The sequence below is a fragment of the Bufo gargarizans genome, chromosome 4, assembly GCF_014858855.1.
Source record: "Bufo gargarizans isolate SCDJY-AF-19 chromosome 4, ASM1485885v1, whole genome shotgun sequence".
Taxonomy (NCBI): Eukaryota; Metazoa; Chordata; class Amphibia; order Anura; family Bufonidae; genus Bufo; species Bufo gargarizans.
The window spans coordinates 416,871,977-416,892,210 of record NC_058083.1 but is presented as its reverse complement, the minus strand read 5'-3'; the positions used below and the strand labels follow the sequence as shown (position 1 = coordinate 416,892,210).

Genomic DNA, 20,234 nt, shown 5'->3' with positions numbered 1-20,234 from the left:
TTTTTCGAGGACCCATTTAAATTTATGGGTCTGCATCCTGTCTGCAAAATAAATGGAGCGGACACGGAAACAAAATAAGTTTGTGTGAATGTAGTCTTAGTAACACCTTGCATTCCCCATGTAATAATGATTCTAGAGTGTATGACTATCTAGCACTTTGCATTGAAAGTGCAGATGGGTGCTTCCAATTGGGACATATCCCTGCACAATCTGACACTACCCAATCAGTGTTGCCAGTGTTAGACTCTCTCCACAACTGGTAACACCTATCTGGACCTTCATTGCAAACTGGAATTCATTTATAACATCTATCAGGTACAATAAAGGAATGACAAAACGTACAGTCATAAGAATATATGCTCCAGAATTGTTATTACAAAGGGATTGCAAGTAGTTGCTAAAAATGAAATGTCAGGAGAAGTTACAAATCCTTATTAACACACAAAATAACCAAGGCTAAGGAGCAAACTTAGTAAATGTGTATGCATTTTATTGAATCCAAAATGGCAGGACATGTAAAATTGTCAAAAATATGCAACACAAAAAAATTCTCCACCACATCCTTTCTTGTCATTGGTAACATTGTGGCATTAATAAGTTGCTGGAAAATTACTGTGATTGTCAGAATCTTTCACAATTTCTCTCCCATTGGGTAACAATGAGGTTGCCTAGAGGCCATGATAATGCCATAATTTCTCAATGACCCAGTCCTAGGCATCCAAAAAGTAGTAATCTAGTCTCCCCTACTAAACAACCACTGTCCTGTATTCAAACTCAGTTTTCTGTGTTCCATAGCCCCCATCTGTTTGCTTTGTAAAATTGTGCAATTCTTTTTCCCTACAGAAAAATCAGACGTGATTACCCTTCAAAGATCTTGATGAACTTAAGCACTGCCTTACTGTTTCTGAACCTTTTCTTCCTCCTGGATGGCTGGTTGGCTTCTTTTGAAATTAATGAGCTCTGCATAGCCGTGGCTGCATTGCTTCATTTTTTCCTTCTAGCTACATTCACGTGGATGGGATTAGAGGCTGTGCATATGTATATAGCGCTAGTAAAAGTGTTCAATACATATATCCGAAGATATATATTAAAATTCTGCATTATCGGATGGGGTAAGTGTGTCTAAGAGAGATTGTGTCAGTATGTTGATGAATGGGTATTATTTTAAAGGCCTTCATTATCAGATTAGATATGGGTGGAATGACTTTCCCTATTCCTATTAAATATATATATATATATATATATATATATACAGTGCTGCCCATAATTATTCATACCCCTGGCAAATTTTGACTTAAAGTTACTTTTATTCAACCAGCAAGTAATTTTTTGACGGGAAATGACATAGGTGTCTCCCAAAACATAATAAGACGATGTACAAGAGGCATTATTGTGGGAAAAAAAAACATTTCTCAGCTTTTATTTACATTTGAGCAAAAAATGTCCAGTCCAAAATTATTCATACCCTTCTCAATAATCAATAGAAAAGCGTTTATTGGCTATTACAGCAATCAAACGCTTCCTATAATTGCAGACCAGCTTTTTGCATGTCTCCACAGGTATTTTTGCACATTCATCTATAGCAATGAGCTCCAAATCTTTCAGGTTGGAGGGTCTTCTTGCCATCACCCTGATCGTTAGCTCCCTCCACAGATTCTCAATTGGATTCAAGTCTGGACTCTGGCTGGGTCACTCCAAAACATTAATTTTGTTGTCTGCTAATCATTTCTTCCCCACTTTTGCTGTGTGTTTTGGGTCATTGTCATGCTGAAATGTCCACTGGTGCCCAAGGCCAAGATTCTCTGCAGACTGCCGGATGTGGTCGTTGAGAATCCTCATGTATTGCTCTTTTTTCATGGTGCCATTTACTGTGATTAGGTTCCCTGGTCCATTGGCCGAAAAACACCCCAAAGCATTAGCTTCCCACCACCATGTTTGACAGTGGTTATGGTGTTCTTTGGGTTGAAGGCTTCTCCTTTTTTACGCCAAATGAAGGAAACATCATTGTGACCAAACAATTAAATTTTTGTTTCATCTGACCATAACACAGAAGACCAGAAGTCTTCTTATTTGTCCAGATGAGCTTTTGCAAAGGCCAAGTGAGCTTTTGTGTGCCTTATCTGGAGAAGTGACGTCCTCCTTGGTGTGCATCCGTGGAACCCAGCAGTGTGCAGTGTCCGTTGAATTGTCTGCCTTGAGACATTGCCACCAGCAGAGCCCAGATTCACCAGCATGGCCTTGGTGGTGATCCTTGGATTCTTTTTCACCTCTCTAACTATTCTACTGGCCAGTATAGGTGTCACTTTTGGCTACCGACCACGTCCTCTGAGATTTTCCACAGTGTGGAACATCTTGTATTTTTTGCTCAAATGTAAATAAAAGCTGAGGAATGTATTTTTTGCCACAATAATGCCTTTTGTACATCATCTTATTATCTTTTGGGAAACACCTATGTCATTTCCCATAAAAAAAATGACTTGCTGATTGAATAAAAATAACTTTAAGTCAAAATTTGCCAGGGGTATGAATAATTATTGGAAGCACTGTATATACAGTACAGACCAAAAGTTTGGACACACCTTCTCATTCAAAGAGTTTTCTTTATTTTCATGACTATGAAAATTGTAGATTCACACTGAAGGCATCAAAACTATGAATTAACACATGTGGAATTATATACATAACAAAAAAGTGTGAAACAACTGAAAATATGTCATATTCTAGATTCTTCAAAGTAGCCACCTTTTGCTTTGATTACTGCTTTGCACACTCTTGGCATTCTCTTGATGAGCTTCAAGAGGTAGTCACCTGAAATGGTCTTCCAACAGTCTTGAAGGAGTTCCCAGAGATGCTTAGCGCTTGTTGGCCCTTTTGCATTCACTCAGCGGTCCAGCTCTCCCCAAACCATCTCGATTGGGTTCAGGTTCGGTGACTGTGGAGGCCAGGTCATCTGGCGCAGCACCCCATCACTCTCCTTCATGGTCAAATAGCCCTTACACAGCCTGGAGGTGTGTTTGGGGTCATTGTCCTGTTGAAAAATAAATGATGAAAAATAAACCGGATGGAATAGCATGCCGCTGCAAGATGCTGTGGTAGCCATGCTGGTTCAGTATGCCATCAATTTTGAATAAATCCCCAACAGTGTCACCAGCAAAGCACCCCCACACCATCACACCTCCTCCTCCATGCTTCACGGTGGGAACCAGGCATGTAGAGTCCATCCGTTAACCTTTTCTGCATCTCACAAAGACACGGCGGTTGGAACCAAAGATCTCAAATTTGGACTCATCAGACCAAAGCACAGATTTCCACTGATCTAATGTCCATTCCTTGTGTTCTTTAGCCCAAACAAGTCTCTTCTGCTTGTTGCCTGTCCTTAGCAGTGGTTTCCTAGCAGATATTCTACCATGAAGGCCTGATTTACACAGTCTCCTCTTAACAGTTGTTCTACAGATGTGTCTGCTGCTAGAACTGTATGTGGCATTGACCTGGTCTCTAATCTGAGCTGCTGTTAACCTGCGATTTCTGAGGCTGGTGACTCGGATGAACTTATCCTCCGCAGCAGAGGTGACTCTTGGTCTTCCTTTCCTGGGGCGGTCCGCATGTGAGCCAGTTTCTTTGTAGCGCTTGATGGTTTTTGTGACTGCACTTGGGGACACTTTCAAAGTTTTCCCAATTTTTCGGACTGACTGACCTTCATTTCTTAAAGTAATGATGGCCACTCGTTTTTCTTTACTTAGCTGCTTTTTTCTTGCCATAATACAAATTCTAACAGTCTATTCAGTAGGACTATCAGCTGTGTATCCACCTGACTTCTCCACAACGCAACTGATGGTCCCAACCCCATTTATAAGGCAAGAAATCCCACTTATTAAACCTGACAGGGCACATCTGTAAAGTAAAAACCATTTCAGGTGACTACCTCTTGAAGCTCATCAAGAGAATGCCAAGAGTGTGCAAAGCAGTAATCAAAACAAAAGGTGGCTACTTTGAAGAACCTAGAATATGACACATTTTCAGTTGTTTCACACTTTTTTGTTATGTATATAATTCCACATGTGTTAATTCATAGTTTTGATGCCTTCAGTGTGAATCTACAATTTTCATAGTCATGAAAATAAAGAAAACTCTTTGAATGAGAAGGTGTGTCCAAACTTTTGGTCTGTACTGTATATATATATATATATATATATACATATGTGTGATTTATGTCAATAAATATATGTCAAATGCAATGTGCTTGCTACAATTTATAATTACAATTTATTGTTATAGTTTAAGCAGCTATATGTGCCAAGAATTTATTTCTCTCTGTTGAATAACATTTTCCATTTACACTTCCTAAGTAGAAAGTAATCATTTTAATGCCATAGACTTAAAGATTTCTTGTGCTAATATATACCTTTTTATGAGCAGATATTTTTCTGTACATCTACTTAAATTCCTTATCAGACTACAAAAAAAAGATGAGTGAATCGATTTGTAAAAATCCATTTGTTACATTTTCCCTTTTTTTTTATATGTTTGCTAATTCTAAAGTTTGTTGAGGCTGATTTGTTGTATTGTCACAGGTATACCTGCTATAGTGGTTGCAATTGTTCTGGCAAGTACATATAAAGACAGTGCTTATGGGAGAAGCCTGTATGGAAAGGACACTGATGGAAATGGTGATGCATTGTAAGTTTATTATAAATACATATCTCCTCTCATTTCTATATACAGATGCAGATTATGTATAATTTTAACACATATATCTTAAATGTTATGGTCATTTCATTTGGCCACTATTGTCTAGATGTAGTTCTTGAGCACTACTAGCTTTACCTTTAGATGATTTTAAGTGAAGAATAATGCATGTGCTAGAATTTCATATTTTTAATAATTAAAGGGGTTATATAACCCCTAAAATGACCCCCCTAATGCCCAGGCACCTCATATAGGTTATACTTAACCCGAAATGTTTCTCCTGCTGCCCGCATGGCCGCCACTGCATCTCCCCATCACATGGATCAAAATAGTGGGGTAAGTATATCATATATGAGGTACCTGGGCATTGGGGGGGTTCATTGTAGGGATTGGATAACCCCTTTAAGAATAATTAAGGATGCAAGAGTCATCTGAAACATGTGGGAATTTTGGTTTCATTGGATATCAGGTATATTTTAGTGATTTGCTAAAAAAAAAAACATCTGGATCAAGTCTTTATTGATGAGTCAGTAAATATCAACTTTTACAACCTATAGATTGATGTGTGGAATGTTTTTCTTTCAGCTGTTGGATAAAAAACAACACCGTTTTTTATGTGACCTGTGTTGCATATTTTGGAATCATGTTTCTGATGAACGTAGCCATGTTCATTGTGGTGATGGTACAGATCTGTGGAAGAAATGGGAAAAGAACTAATCGCAGCATTAGAGAAGAAGTTTTACGGAACATGCGCAGTGTTGTCAGCCTCACATTCCTCCTTGGAATGACATGGGGTTTCGCTTTTTTTGCTTGGGGAAAGGCCACCCTAGCATTCATGTACCTGTTTACAATATTCAACTCCTTGCAAGGTACAATTTTTTTAATTGTGATATTAATGATTTTAAAAACGGCCCTGTATGCCTTTCTTGACAGTAATAACGTTAAAGGTTATGTGCATTGGATGTTGAAGATAGGTTGTTCATCCATGGATTTATTGTAATTGCCATCAGGAAAATTCACTACTTTCTCTTAGACATTTTTGCCTTCCAATGGCTTGGCACTGCAGATTAATAGGTGGGTTTATGTCTGTTTTCATCTTTTCTATACTGCTAATTTTACAATAATCTGTGTGTTTTCTATAGGGTTATTTATTTTTGTTTTCCATTGTGCATTGAAAGAAAATGTACAAAAACAATGGAGGAGACATCTATGCTGTGGGAAGCTTCGACTACCGGATAATTCAGGTAAATTTACAATGGTGATAAAAACCAAGCATCATTTGATTAAAGCCAGGTTCTCACTTTAGTTATTTGGTCAGCTACTTCCATCAGTTATTATGAGCCCAAACCAGTAGTGAAGCCTAAACAGAGATAAGGTATAATGGAAAGATATTCACCTGTTCTGTGCTTTTAACTCACACCTAGTTTTGGCTGACAATAACTGATGGAAATTACTGACCAAATAATTGGTGAGAACATGGCCTAATTTATATTTCTATGTGATTTGGAGAACTAATCATATGCTATAGTCTAATTTCAGTATATTACAGCTTCTGATAGCGATGAGCAAATTTATAAAAATTTGTTTTGTATCTTATTCATTGAATTTTTCAAAAAAAATTGGTAAATGACACTCTGAGGTCATTCTCTTTTTAAGAATTTTTTTTACAAAATGTTCTCCCCACCCCTTTTTAAGCTCTTTAGCGCAAATTACAGCAATTGCAAATAATATAAAAATGACACTAACATATATAGCTTTGAGTAAACTTGGTTGACAAACAGTGTTTTTAAAAACAGACTGTACCCACGCATTTCTTAGGCTGTTTCATATTAGAACCATCCAAAAATTGTCCCTTATTGGGGGCTGATGGTGAATAAACACACACACAATGTTATTGGGGGAAAGAACTGTGGCTTGTTGGGACCAAGCTTCCAAAAATATAACTTAATAGGGGAAGATCCCTGTCTCTGTTTTTATACACATGTTAATATTATATGAAACAGTGGCTAGTTCTGCATAAGCATTCCTAGATTATGCAGTATTAGAGGCAGAATGCCTGCCCATATTTACACACACAATTGTTAATTGTCAGAAGAAACAGTTGCTTGTTCTGAAGTTTAACAAGCCTGGAAAAATTCTCCCTTTATTTGGGAGCAGCAACAGTACAGTGTGGATGTGGTAAGGGTAAGGTGTGTATGGCTAATAGTGGCAGCAATAGTATTGCCAGCAGTAGCAGCACAGCATGGAACAGGCAGCACAGTATATCAGTGTGTCTGTATTGTGGTAGTAGTAGTATTAGTAGTGCTGAAAATCAATGATTCATTACGTCAGATGGGAAAAAATTACGAATATTTTAAAAAACAATTATATAGAGCAATATAGCTAATATAGTGCTATATTTGTTTTTCAGAGTATTCGTAATATTCTAAAACAAGAATATATAGCAATATACCGAATATTCGAAAAAAACAAAAATAGAGCAATTTAGCTAATATAGTGCTATAATCTTATTTTTTTATAGTTGGAATTTTTTTCCAATCTGAGCTTCAGATGAGAAAAAAATTACAACTCTTAGACAGAGAAGATTATAGCACTATATTACTATATATATTATACATGGCTCATGTAAATTATTTCTATATGTAAAATGGTAATTTACATGGTATTACCAATGTGCAGTCAGCATGCGATAAACTGGTACAGTAGGTAAACCTGATGAATTTTGTTATTTTACCAGTATTTCATTTTGCTAATTATCAAGTACAATTTTGCAATTTTTCAGATTGGAGCAAAACAGCCACGAATAACACGAAAAAAGTGAGCTCTGATAATCTGGGGAAGTCCCTTTCTTCAAGTTCCATAGGCTCAAATTCTACATATTGGACCTCTAAATCAAAGTCTAGCTCAAATCCATTCTTTAACAAGAGGAACAGTAGCACGGGTAAGTTAAATTTATTTTTGCTGCTTTATTCAGCTATATCTGTCACAACAGTATGATTAAATAATCCTAGACTTTTGACAAGTGCATAGGTGAAATATATGGTTAACAGCTTGAGATAGGTCTATATAATCAATATAATAACTGGAAACTGTTATATACCGTATTGGCCATTGTGTTACTATTTGTGACATGAGAATCATATTTCTTCCTATCCTGTCATTGTTTACCAGTGTCACTAATTTACTTGGCTCATTATTTGGATTTTAGACCATTTGTTTAGACCTGCTGCTACTTTATACAGTGAAATGCATTCAATCCTTTAAATCAACCATCTGTTTCAAGAAAAAAGTCACATTAACTGGGTACAAAAACAGAACACTTACCTAGTGATTGTCATATTTTTTGCTGTAGATCTGTCAATATCTGGGCTCCTCTTCTGCTTATCAGAATGCCTCATGCATACTCTGCATATGGTAGCCCAAGACATCTTCTGCTGCCCTTGGATTGGCCAGCATAGCTCACAAGAGCTGTGATTGCCAATCCAAATGCAAGACTGAACAAGTAGAAAGTTTGTTTGCCACTGATGCACCATATGAGAAGAGGTGCAGAATGGCAGAAGGGTAGCCTAAGAATTAGCAGACTACAATCTGCAACTAAGAAGATGAAAATGAAGACACCAGGTAAGTTTTGTTTTTGTTCCCCAGTTTATATGAATAGTTTTTCTTGAACTGGGTGTCAATTTAACCTGGTGTCACAAGGACCTAAAAGATGACAGGTAACCCTGAAAACATATACAGACTGTATTTGTAATGTTAGAGACCTTCAAGGAACACAGGCCAAAGTAATACTATAAGCTTCACTGGGCAAACTTCACTTAGCTGAGGTTAAATGCATTGTATAACATGCCTGAATCCACAGTCTAGTATTACAGGGCTTTTCACTCGTACTCAAGAACTTATAACCGATGTGTAATATGAAAACAAAGATTAACAAACCTTGGCAAATCTCTTGATGGTAACATTACACTATTAAATTTACTAAAATGATATTCATTTGCAGCTCACAATAATGGAATTCTGTACTCCAATAGGGCTTTGATTAATGGTGTAACTTTTGTTTTGTGTTACAACTTTTGGTTTTCACTAACGTTTCTTTTACTTACTAAACTGATCGTTACATTCCATGTTTATGGCATAGATAATGGCTTCTAAGAGCATCCCTTAACCAGAGGTGGAATCATCCAGGTAAATGCTCCTGTAAGGTTGGTTGGGTGCATGACCTATCAACAGCTGGGTGGGGTACTCTTGCATGAAGTCATACAATGGAAAGGATCATTCTCTAATCAGAATCGCTCATCTTTCCATTGCTTCATCTTGTGACAAAGATGCACATCTCTGAATTTCTAAAATTTACTCTCTGCTATTTTTTCCTTTAATGCTGATTACCCAAAAATATTTTCAAGTTGATCTTTTAAAATTAAAGCGTTTTCATTAAGTGCATATATGAACTGCAACCATAAATATTTCTGAAGCATTTGACATTGGTACTGCTCTTATCTAATCACATTGCTTTGGTTCATGAACAAACTGCTCAGCACAATCTGCTCAGCACAATCTCTAAAATATGCTTGTCATACATTTAGCCTTTGAGGGGCTTCTCAACTAGTAAATCTTAAAATCATGCTCAACTGGCCATACTGAGCTGCCTGTGAACTCTTAACATACATATCTTCAGTTAAAGCAATCAGTGAGATCTTAGCTTCTGGATCAAATTTACATTAAAAGTGTATAAGAAACCTTATGCCGTCATTGTGCTGAAGCAAATAAACCCCAATAGTCTAAAACCAACTACTTTTACTTGAATAAAGCAGGCAATGGAGATAGTGAACATAAAGAACATATGCTTCTCTTATTAAATTTACCCTCTATTTTTGAGTAATGTAAAATATAGTATGGGATAAATTAAAGCATTTTCTAATATGCATTTATTACATAGTCCTGAACATGCTGATATTCAGGTAGATTATGCCATAAGCACTAACATGGCCATCTATCAAAAGGTAACAGTGGTATATATTTGTATCAGGGAGGAGAGATCATTGGATCTCTCTTTCTCTCTCTTCTACATCGGCATGTCCATGGTAAATTAGATTTGTTACTCCCAACTATCCATTTTGTTACAGCTTTACTACACTTTGTGGAGCTTACCTGGAGCATGAATATGTTCAAATTCAAACTAAAAAGTAAACATAATTGTACCCCCTTACCAACATCTGCTGTACATGCATAGATGTCAGATCTTTGAAGATGTTGCCTGCTCAGGAGCTGAATGGGCACCTTCATTTTACACAGCAGACACCCAGAGGGAAAGTTTGTGATCGGCAAGAACACAGACTTTTAAACCCTCAGATGCCATGGTCAATTGAAACCCTGGCATCTGAGAACTTCTTTCCTGGGAGTGCTGCGCTCCTGGTGCCTGAAAGGCTCCCATGTACCGAAATCAAGGAAGTTGCTATGGCAGCCTCTGGCCCTCTGAAGAATCTGAGGCCTGCCACATGCCATGACAGGGCTCTGTAGGAACATAGCAAATCTTGCATAGACTATAATGAATTACCATTGCAGTCTAAGGGAGATTTTCTGTGTGCCTACAACTAAGGGAGATTTGCTGTGTTCAGATGATGCAAAAAAAGTATCTAAAAAGTTTTAAAAGATTTTATATTACATATTACAAAATATATGAAAATTCAAATGACCCCCTTTCCCCATATTATAAAAAAAAAAATCGTTGGCAATGCTGTGTTCCAAAATATGCAAACTATTAAAATATAAATGTATTTATCTCGTATGGTGAAAGTTGCAACGGAAAATAAAATGATTCACCTATTTTTGTTGCTTCTACTCCCACAAAAAATTGAATAAGAAGTGTTAAAAAAGTAATATATATAACCTAAAATGATATTAATAAAAAACTCCAGATCACTCTGGAAAAATATGAGACCTCACACAACCCCATAGAAGTAAATATGAAAAAGTTATGAGTTTTTTAGAATATAGTGATGCACAGAAAAAAAAAAATATATTTTTTCAAAGCTTTTTTAAAGTATTAAAACACAAGAAAAACTATAAGAAATGTGGCATCATTGTAATTGTACTTTACTAGAGAAAAAAGGTAACAGGTCAGTTTTACGGCATAGGCAAATTCCCATTTGAATTTTTTTTGCAGCTTCCCTCTACATCATATATCATATTAATTAATGCAATTGTAAAGTACACCTTGTCCTGCAAAAAAAACTGCACGTGAATGAAAAATTAAAACATAGGAAAAAAATTGTTTAAACAGTAAGGGGATAGTATCCCTGGTAAATGTATTATGAAGGTAAAAACAATACTGCTTCGGTGTGCAAACCATACTGTTATAGGGAATACAGGGAGCACAGAAATTCAAGGGTTAAACCAGAAGGGTAAATTGAAAGTGCTTTCTTTTGGAACAAAATCTTCTAATTTTCCAGACCTACAGAATTAATCAGGTTTTCGGAATCTATTTTCTACAAACTGTGGATGGGACCTTTGATGGCTCTTGGGAATGTTCTCTGGATACTTTTCTTTCCTTTTAAATACAGCAGCATGATCATCTGGCTTGGACATCTAATCTAATGCAATCTTTATGAATATATGTTAAATATGAATTGCTTATGATATGACCACATGCTTGGAAACATTTGCATTTCAATTATCATTATTCTGCCTTACCATTACCTTATTTTTGCTATGTTTATGCTCATTTTCTACTTCAATGCATGCACATACAAGAATATTGACTGCAAATGTATAAACTCCAGTCATTTCCTCTAATTAGCCCATGGTACTAACCTGTTTCACAAAGTACAACTACTTACCCTCCCTCGATCCCTTGATGCAGCCGTCTCCACTGTGCTGTAGGCTCTTCTACCTGGACCCTTCCGGAGGTCTGTTGCATTGATTCTTCTGATCAGCTGCACTGATAGTGGCATCGGGGGAGCAAGGGTGTGTCATTATTATATGAAACATCTTCTCTCCACAGATAGTACCATGGGCTAATTAGAGAAATGATTAGAGAACCTTTTAAATATAATGATAACACAATGAGTAGAGTTTATCTGTAAGTGATATAAAAGTCCTTGTTAATGACAGGGTTGAAGGGTTTCTAGGATCCATGACACAAAATATATTGCTCTAGACTTATGCTTATGGGTCTTGCATGTTTATGAGGAGAGCACCCCTACCCCTCACCGCCTCTTCCTAACAATGGCACAATATTTTTCTGCTTTTTGCCCATGTAAACCTTCAGATGTGTACTTATACCACTCATGAAGAGGGCCTCTGAACAAGTTCATGGTTCATGATTCTTTAGATAAGAATTTACAAAAGAAGTATAATGAGGAAATAAGTAACTTCCCAAAAATAATAATTTTGGCAATAACTTTGCCAATGATATATATTTTGCACCCAGCCATGTGAATGGAAATTTCCACTACTACTCTAAAGCAACACAAATATTACTAAAGAGTAATGGAAAATGAACATTATGTTCTGTAGACAGCAAATTTAGGGAAATGGAAATAAAATGTATTTTCATAGTCATACATTTGTATTTTCTTTTTGATAGCTTAATTTTTTTAAACATATTTTTAGATATTTGCAAACGTTAATTGCAAACGTTAAATATTGAAACACCAAGTGTAAAAATATTATTGTCATTGTGCTTATATTTTTTCAGTCAATTCTGAAAGGTTTCCAAACAAAGTTCAGTTGTTGATGACTACTTTTTGGTTTTCAGGTTACATTTTTGGAGACAGACCCTCAGTCAAGTTTACACCAGTGGATGGTGAACAGACATCAATTCTTCCAGTTCATCATGTTATTGACAAAGTCAAGGGCTATTGTCATCCTCACTCAGACAACTTCTACAAAAACATCATCATGTCAGATACGTTCAACCACAGCACCAAGTTTTAATATTATGTGTAAACTGCAGCAGCTCATTTTTGTACAGCTGCTACAAGAAAATGAAACATAAAGGGAATTTATGTGACCTATAAAATGCTGATTGATTTGACATCTACAAAAGCATCACATATAATGATGAGGGATTTTTTTCTCTCTATTTACTCATCCACCTAATAAGTTCCATATGGAAGAATGCACAAGAAGCACAGACAGCTCCTAAGCCTTCACAGAAATCTTCTGAGCCAATACGCTTCATTTTAAAAGTGTAACAAATGTCTTTACTCCAGAACATTGATGCTTACATATATACCTACGCAAATGCTTTCTAATCTAAGTCAACTTATTGCCAAAGGAATGACCAATAATCATCTGTTCTGTCTGTTGCCTGAAATACTTCATTGCTGTATGTCTACACTCATATCTACAGATACTAATTAAAATCTTTCAATAGTGAAGAAAAATTGGATCTTTAGCAACAGTACTCATTTGCTCATTTTAGGCTGGAGCTACATATAGATGTTTGGCTTGACAGAAAAACCATGCAACCAAAACCATTTGTGTGACTGCAACCTGCTGTCTTACAACTATTTTGGACTGTGATTTGGCTGTGAAAATACAGTTATATCATAGAAAAGTCACAGACAAGTTACATTTCACATGCAACTTTCGACCAAAAAATCAACTGTATTGTATTTTCTGCGATTGTTAGGTCAAAGTCGCGGCATGTCGCATGTCATACTGTGGCACCATTGACAATCATTAGATGCAATGTCATGCAATTTTCTTGTTGCGTGACACATGTAGCCTCAGCCTAAGGGCGAATTGCATTTTTTCTGTAACATGACCTTGAAAAAGTCAGTTTTTTTACTTTCATTCAATTTGTAATTTAATTTTCATTACAGTGGAATCAGAATACAGAAGTGACTAAGCTTTATCTGAAATTGTATAATTACAGTACAAAATAATGTAAAGCCAAAATACACAGATTTAACTACTTCCTATTTTTGATATTACAGCTGATACTTTCAAACACTAATGAAATTACATATATAAAGGATAACTTTAATGCTGTTATTTTAAAAAAGCATTATATATCGTTGAACTTACTATTGCTCAGATCTTATGCTCTTCATGGTCAGGAATTCCTCCAGATATTTTTAAGTGTTCTTTCCTTATATTTATTTAAATATTTCTGTGTTACAGAACTGTGACGAGCTATGTGGTTATACAGTTTAAGCTTCTTATGCACTTTGATAGATACATGTACTATTATTTCACTCATAGCTGATTTTTGTTTTAATCCAATGTTTCATGATCACTTTTAAAATGGAAACAATAACCTGAACAGGTGATGTTTGCTAAAAAATTTACAACTTCACCACTGTTACATTAAGATTTTATAAATTTACATACATTTTAACTAAAAAGTTTTTTTCTACAATTTTGGTGAAGCTTGTACAAATACATGAAACCTGATGACTTTTGGCATGAACTATAATTGAAAATAAGATTGGGTCTTTGCTACTATCTTATGCAGTTCATCTAATATATAAAGCTGAGTGTATGTGTGTGTGTATGTCCGCTAAAGGAATCCGCATTGTCGCATTTACAATCACAAAATTTGGCACACAGGTACATCAGGTGTCCGGGAAGGTTTTAGACCGGATCTCAGCTCTCTATGACGTACCGTTCCTGATATATTCCCAAAAAATGCATTAGCCAATAGAAGCTTGGTCACGTGACCCTTATCAGCCAATAGAAGCTCGCAGGTCCTCCAGTCTCCACATACACAATTTTACTCCAGGTTTCCAAAACAACCCAGCCATTTATTTTCACTGCTGTAGGTCAGCTTTAAAGGAAATCTGTCACCATGATAATCGCTAATGAAGTAAAGCCATGGCCTAATAACATTTAGTACCTTATTTCAAGATGTGCCTTTGTTCCAGCAATAGATGTTTTTATCCTCTGAATATCCAGTTTATTTGAAATGCAAATGAGCCAGTAAGGTGCCCAGAGGGGAGTCACTCTTGTAGGAAGGAGCCCAGACACGCTCCCTGCCACAATGTGTCCACCCTCAAAAGACAAACTTAAATCTCCGCCCCCAGGTCCCACCTAGCCACACCCCTGATATGGTTTAGGCCACACCCCATCCCACTCCTTAGGGTCCATTCACACATCTGTAGTGTATTGCGGATCCGCAATACACCCGTCCTGCACCCCGATAGAACTGCCTATTCTTGTCCGCAATTGCGGACAAGAATAGGACATGTTCTTTTTTTTTCCAGAGCCGCGGACAGGAAGATTTGCGGCACGCTCTGGATATGCAGATGCGGACAGCACTCTCTGTGCTGTCCGCTTCCATTCTGTCCCAATAGAGAATGAATGGATCCCCACCTGTTCCGCAATTTGCGGAACAGATGTGGACCTATTATTACGGACGTGTGAATGGAGCCTTAGCCGACGGGATTGAAAAAATAAAGTTAAAAATCAACTTCTAGGTCACGCTAAGCCACGCCCCGATCTTGTTAGGCCTCACCTGTTCCCACTCCTCAGCCAACAGGGATTGAAAAAATGAAGTTAAAAATCAACTTCTGTCAGCTGCAGGAGTGGGAGGGACGGTGACATTCTTCCTGCAGCTCACACTCAGACAGCACAGTGCTGCTGTCTGAGAGTGAGCTGTTCAAAAGGACATCCTTGCTCTGCACCAGACAGAGAATAGGAATTCTGAAAGCCAGACTGTCTGGTCTAAAACTAGACCTCTGGCCACCCTAGGGGCAGGCTGCTGTGGAGGTCACAGTTAAGGGGATGGTCCGCAATGGAGGTCAATGTTAAGGGGCAGATTGCTGTAAAGGCCACTGTTTAGGGGGGAGATCCTGTGGAGGTCACTGTCAAGGGGGTGGTGTGCTGTGAAACTCACTGTTAAAGGGGAAGGCTGCTGTAAAGGTCAAAGTTAAGGGGGTGGGCTGCTGTGAAGGTCCAATTTTAAGGGATGGGCACTGTGGGGGTCACTGTTAAGGGGGCAGGGTGCTGTAGATGTCACTGTTATAGTGGATAGTGTCGATATCTTTTAACGACACACACAGTCATGAAATGAAATACAGGGTGGGCCATTTATATGGATACACCTAATAAAATAGGAATGGTTTGTGATATTAACTTCCTGTTTGTGGTAAATTAGTATATGTGAGGGGGAAACTTTTCAAGATGGGTGGTGACCATGGCGGCCATTTTGAAGTTGGCCATTTTGAATCCAACTTTTGTTTTTTCAATAGGAAGAGGGTCATGTGACACATCAAACTTATTGGGAATTTCACAAGAAAAACAATGGTGTGGTTGGTTTTAACATAACTTTATTCTTTCATGAGTTATTTACAAGTTTCTGACCACTTATAAAATGTGTTCAATGTGCTGCCCATTGTGTTGGATTGTCAATGCAACCCTCTTCTCCCACTCTTCACACACTGATAGCAACACCGCAGGAGAAATACTAGCACTGGCTTCCAGTATCCGTAGTTTTAAGTGCTGCACATCTCGTATCTTCACAGCATTTCTCCTGCGGTGTTGCTATCAGTGTGTGAAGAGTGGGAGAAGAGGGTTGCATTGACAATCCAACACAATGGGCAGCACATTGAACACATTTTATAAGTGGTCAGAAACTTGTAAATAACTCATGAAAAAATAAAGTTACGATAAAACCAAGCACACATTTGTTTTTCTTGTGAAATTCCAAATAAGTTTAATGTGTCACATCAAACTTTCCTATTGAAAAAACTAAAGTTGGATTCAAAATGGCCGACTTCAAAATGGCCGTCATGGTCACCACCCATCTTGAAAAGTTTCCCCCCTCACATATACTAATGTGCCACAAACAAGAAGTTAATATCACCAACCATTCCCATTTTATTAAGGTGTATCCATATAAATGGCCCACCCTGTAGATTAAATATAACCGAGCGAAGCCAGGTCCTTCAGCTAGTAATTAAAATGGTAAATCAGTCAATATTAATTGTTCTGAAAGGGTTGTCTCATGGGGTTGTCATAAAGACTTGTTAGGCACCTCATTGTAGTAGCCATTTCAGAGTACCACTAAAAAAGAACAGCTCTTACAGACCTGAGCTATCCATGTGTGACATAGCTAACCATTCATTTGTATCACCCGAATTTAACACTGTATTTATCCCTGCTGGCTGCTTCAGGGGAAATGTATGACCAGCAACAACTTATGAACCTGGCTCACTGATGATCTAGACCAACTCCTGTTTTAAAAGAGTTTATCTTGTTGAGACAACCCTCTAAAGCAGGCATCCTCAAACTGCGGCCCTCAAGCTGTTGTAAAACTACAACTCCCATAATGCCCTGCTGTAGGCTGATACCTGTAGGCTGTTCAGGCATGCTGGGAGTTGCAGTTTTGCAACAGCTGGAGGGCCGCAGTTTGAGGATACCTGCTCTAAAGAAGTATGCAAGTTTGGGCCTTAAAGTTAACTATTTCTTTTTCTTTTTTTCTAAAATAAATTTATTTTATATGACACCATAAAACAATTTATTTCTTAATTTCATCATAATTTTTATTTGTGATAAATGCCAAATTAATATAAGTTATTACTGATTAGTGACTGGGAACAATTTCATTAAGACCCCATGTGCATTTCACTTCTTACCTACAGACTTTTTTTTGCCTGTATTCCTGGCCATTCCCCTACTTTTGATGTCAAATCTTTATTAAGCACACTAAATCAACAATTTTAGTACTGTTCCTGGGCTAGCCCCTCTTTTAGTGATTTTAGTGGAAGGTCTTAGTGTCATACTCCACCTCCCTCCTGTAGTGTATTAACATTTATAATGTGAGGGGTGGTGCATGACTGTCATGAGTTTAGGATTTTAGATGGCTTTAGTAAATGAATCCATCAGAATTAATGAAACAGTGAAGTTGAGGTCAATAACATTCCAGAATATTTTTTGTTTTATTTTTGTAAGAAAAATAGGGTTAAAAATAACAAATACCCATTACTCACCTCACTGATCCCCTGCCACTGCCATTACAATGCTGCTCTGGTCTCAGTGACCTGTCTATGAAAGTAAAATCAGTGAGCATGCTTATACCTTCAAAGGGTGGTGAGATGTTTAGAAATGAGGTACTGTCCTCTATGTCCATATTAAAGTGATTTTCTGATTACTTTACAAATTTTCCCAGTGCAAGGAATGGACATATATAATTATGGTAACATGGGGAAAGCAGGTTGAAAATTGAGTTTATTCCCACCTGAACATTTAAATTTAATTTTGTAAAATCTTAAAGGGGTTATCACATTACAACGTACCAAGTTTCCAAAAAACAAGGAATACGTGTCTGATCTGCTGCAGTCCAACTGCTGGGACTCCCACTGATTAATACAACAGGGCTTATGTGCCCCAGTTTGAATGGAGTAGTGCAGTGTTTCCCAACCAGTGTGCCTCCAGCTGTTGCAAAACTACAACTCCCAGCATGCCTGCACAGCCAAAGGCTGTCCAGGCATGCTGGGAGTTGTAGTTTTGCAACAGCTGGAGGCACACTGGTTGGGAAACACTGGAGTAGTGGACATTGTGTGTGTGCTTCTACTCCATTCAAGTCTGTGGGACTGCTGGAAAGAGATGAGTACAGGTGTTTGGTTATCTCTGGCAGCTCCATGTAGTTGAATAGAAAAGTAGCAGCACACATGCCTGTCCACTACTCCATTCCAGTGATTATCGGGCACCCCTGTGGTTGGACCTCTGCCGATCAAACACTTATCCCCTATCCTGCGGATGGGACAAACCCTTTAAGTGTTAAGCACAAGAGTTATAATGTGAAATATTTCCCTACTAAAGGATAATATACAAAAACCTTACTCATTTGTGTCAATATGTGCCTAATAGTCATATTTTAAGAGATTATGCAGTTAATTATGAAAAAGAAGTAGATGTATGAAATTACAGTAAAAGGGTCAACCATACTTGTATATGTTGCTACACTTTTATTTTATTGTGTTGTTTCCTTTTTACTACCATGTAGTAGAATATTAATCTATTAATGCCTGTTATTTTTTAATAGTGTAAAGATTAGTACTAGTCAGTTCGTTTTCAGCTTCCACACTGACGTGTATTCATTCCTTACTGTACAGTGTAATTATTCTTTAGTCAGTTATTGCTATACTGTTTTGTGTTAGCCATAGTGCACTGTGGCTAGTAAGGCCTTCCATGTACATATTTATTTATTGTTTTTTTTTTATGTGTCATTTGATGTTTGTTTCTATAAGCTTCAACATATTCAGAACACATAGTCATGTCGTGCTGTTGTATAAAAGAGCAGAGTGTGGTATTTGATAAGGTCATGGGGAGATAGTGCCTTTTACTATATCGCATGTGCCTTTCACTGTAATACTGAAATACAGTTAATGTGTGAAGCTTTTTTTCATTTAGATGATGTGATGTATAGCTTGTTCTAAACTGAAAATTGTTATAATTTGAAATAAATACACATTTCTTTAAATCTCAGTGACTTCATTTTTTTATTTTCTCTTTTTATATAATAAAAAAATCATTAAAATTCCCTTTCACATGCTTATAATTATGTAAAGAAAAGTAATAGAGAGCACACAGGCCCTGACAGTTTTGAAGTTTATACAGATATTTTGAAAGACAACAGAAATAACTAAAAAAATATACAGATCCTTTAAACAGTAGATGGCTCACCCAATTAAAAATGGCAAAAAATAAAAAAAAAAAAGACAAGGAAAATGTATTAAAAACTCAAATCTACCTATAAATATACCCGGAGGTCTCCCACTTGTCTGATGCCAAAAGATAAATAAAATAGTGGAAAACAAAATAGGTACAGAATGAAAGAGTAACTGCCTCAAGTAATATATTTAAAATATTTAATGTAAAAAATACAAAATACAATATATATACGCACAATGTAATGTAGCAATAATCCAATCACAAATGGTATATACAAAAATAGCCGACCAATATATATATTCATGCTGTGGGCCCAGCAGCTCTGTATCTATATACAGTACAGACCAAAAGTTTGGACACACCTTCTCATTCAAAGAGTTTTCTTTATTTTCATGACTATGAAAATTGTAGATTCACACTGAAGGCATCAAAACTATGAATTAACACATGTGGAATTCTATACATAACAAAAAAGTGTGAAACAACTGAAAATATGTCATATTCTAGGTTCTTCAAAGTAGCCACCTTTTGCTTTGATTACTGCTTTGCACATTCTCTTGGCATTCTCTTGATGAGCTTCAAGAGGTAGTCACCTGAAATGGTCTTGAAGGAGTTCCCAGAGATGCTTAGCACTTGTTGGCCCTTTTTCCTTCACTCTGCGGTCCAGCTCACCCCAAACCATCTCGATTGGGTTCAGGTCCGGTGACTGTGGAGGCCAGGTCATCTGGCGCAGCACGCCATCACTCTCCTTCATGCTCAAATAGCCCTTACACAGCCTGGAGGTGTGTTTGGGGTCATTGCCCTGTTGAAAAATAAATGATGGTCCAACTAAACGCAAACCAGATGGAATAGCATGCCGCTGCAAGATGCTGTGGTAGCCATGTTGGTTCAGTATGCCTTCAATTTTGAATAAATCCCCAACAGTG

The 20,234-nt window shown here is 37.2% G+C and overlaps 1 protein-coding gene and 1 long non-coding RNA gene across 7 annotated transcripts in view; both read left to right on the top strand.

Annotated features, from left to right (window-relative positions):
• ADGRG6 (adhesion G protein-coupled receptor G6) overlaps positions 1-13,134 on the top strand; it is a 168,015-nt gene extending 154,881 nt beyond the window's left edge. For 5 of the 6 annotated variants that reach the window (XM_044288557.1, XM_044288556.1, XM_044288561.1 and 2 more), the window contains 6 exons: positions 844-1,112; positions 4,572-4,677; positions 5,272-5,555; positions 5,829-5,930; positions 7,469-7,627; positions 12,443-13,134. In XM_044288557.1, the coding sequence (XP_044144492.1) occupies positions 844-1,112; positions 4,572-4,677; positions 5,272-5,555; positions 5,829-5,930; positions 7,469-7,627; positions 12,443-12,621 (1,099 nt within the window). In that variant the 3' untranslated portion in view covers positions 12,622-13,134. Of the gene's footprint in view, positions 1-843; positions 1,113-4,571; positions 4,678-5,271; positions 5,556-5,828; positions 5,931-7,468; positions 7,628-8,824; positions 8,872-12,442 lie in introns of all 6 variants that reach the window. The other variant, XM_044288558.1, reaches the window with a different exon arrangement.
• Positions 13,135-16,487: 3,353 nt separating this feature from the next.
• On the top strand, positions 16,488-19,117 carry LOC122934463. The gene is made up of 2 exons (XR_006388665.1): positions 16,488-18,038; positions 18,157-19,117. It is a non-coding gene; the product is annotated as an uncharacterized LOC122934463 (long non-coding RNA).
• The last annotated feature ends 1,117 nt before the right edge of the window (positions 19,118-20,234 follow it).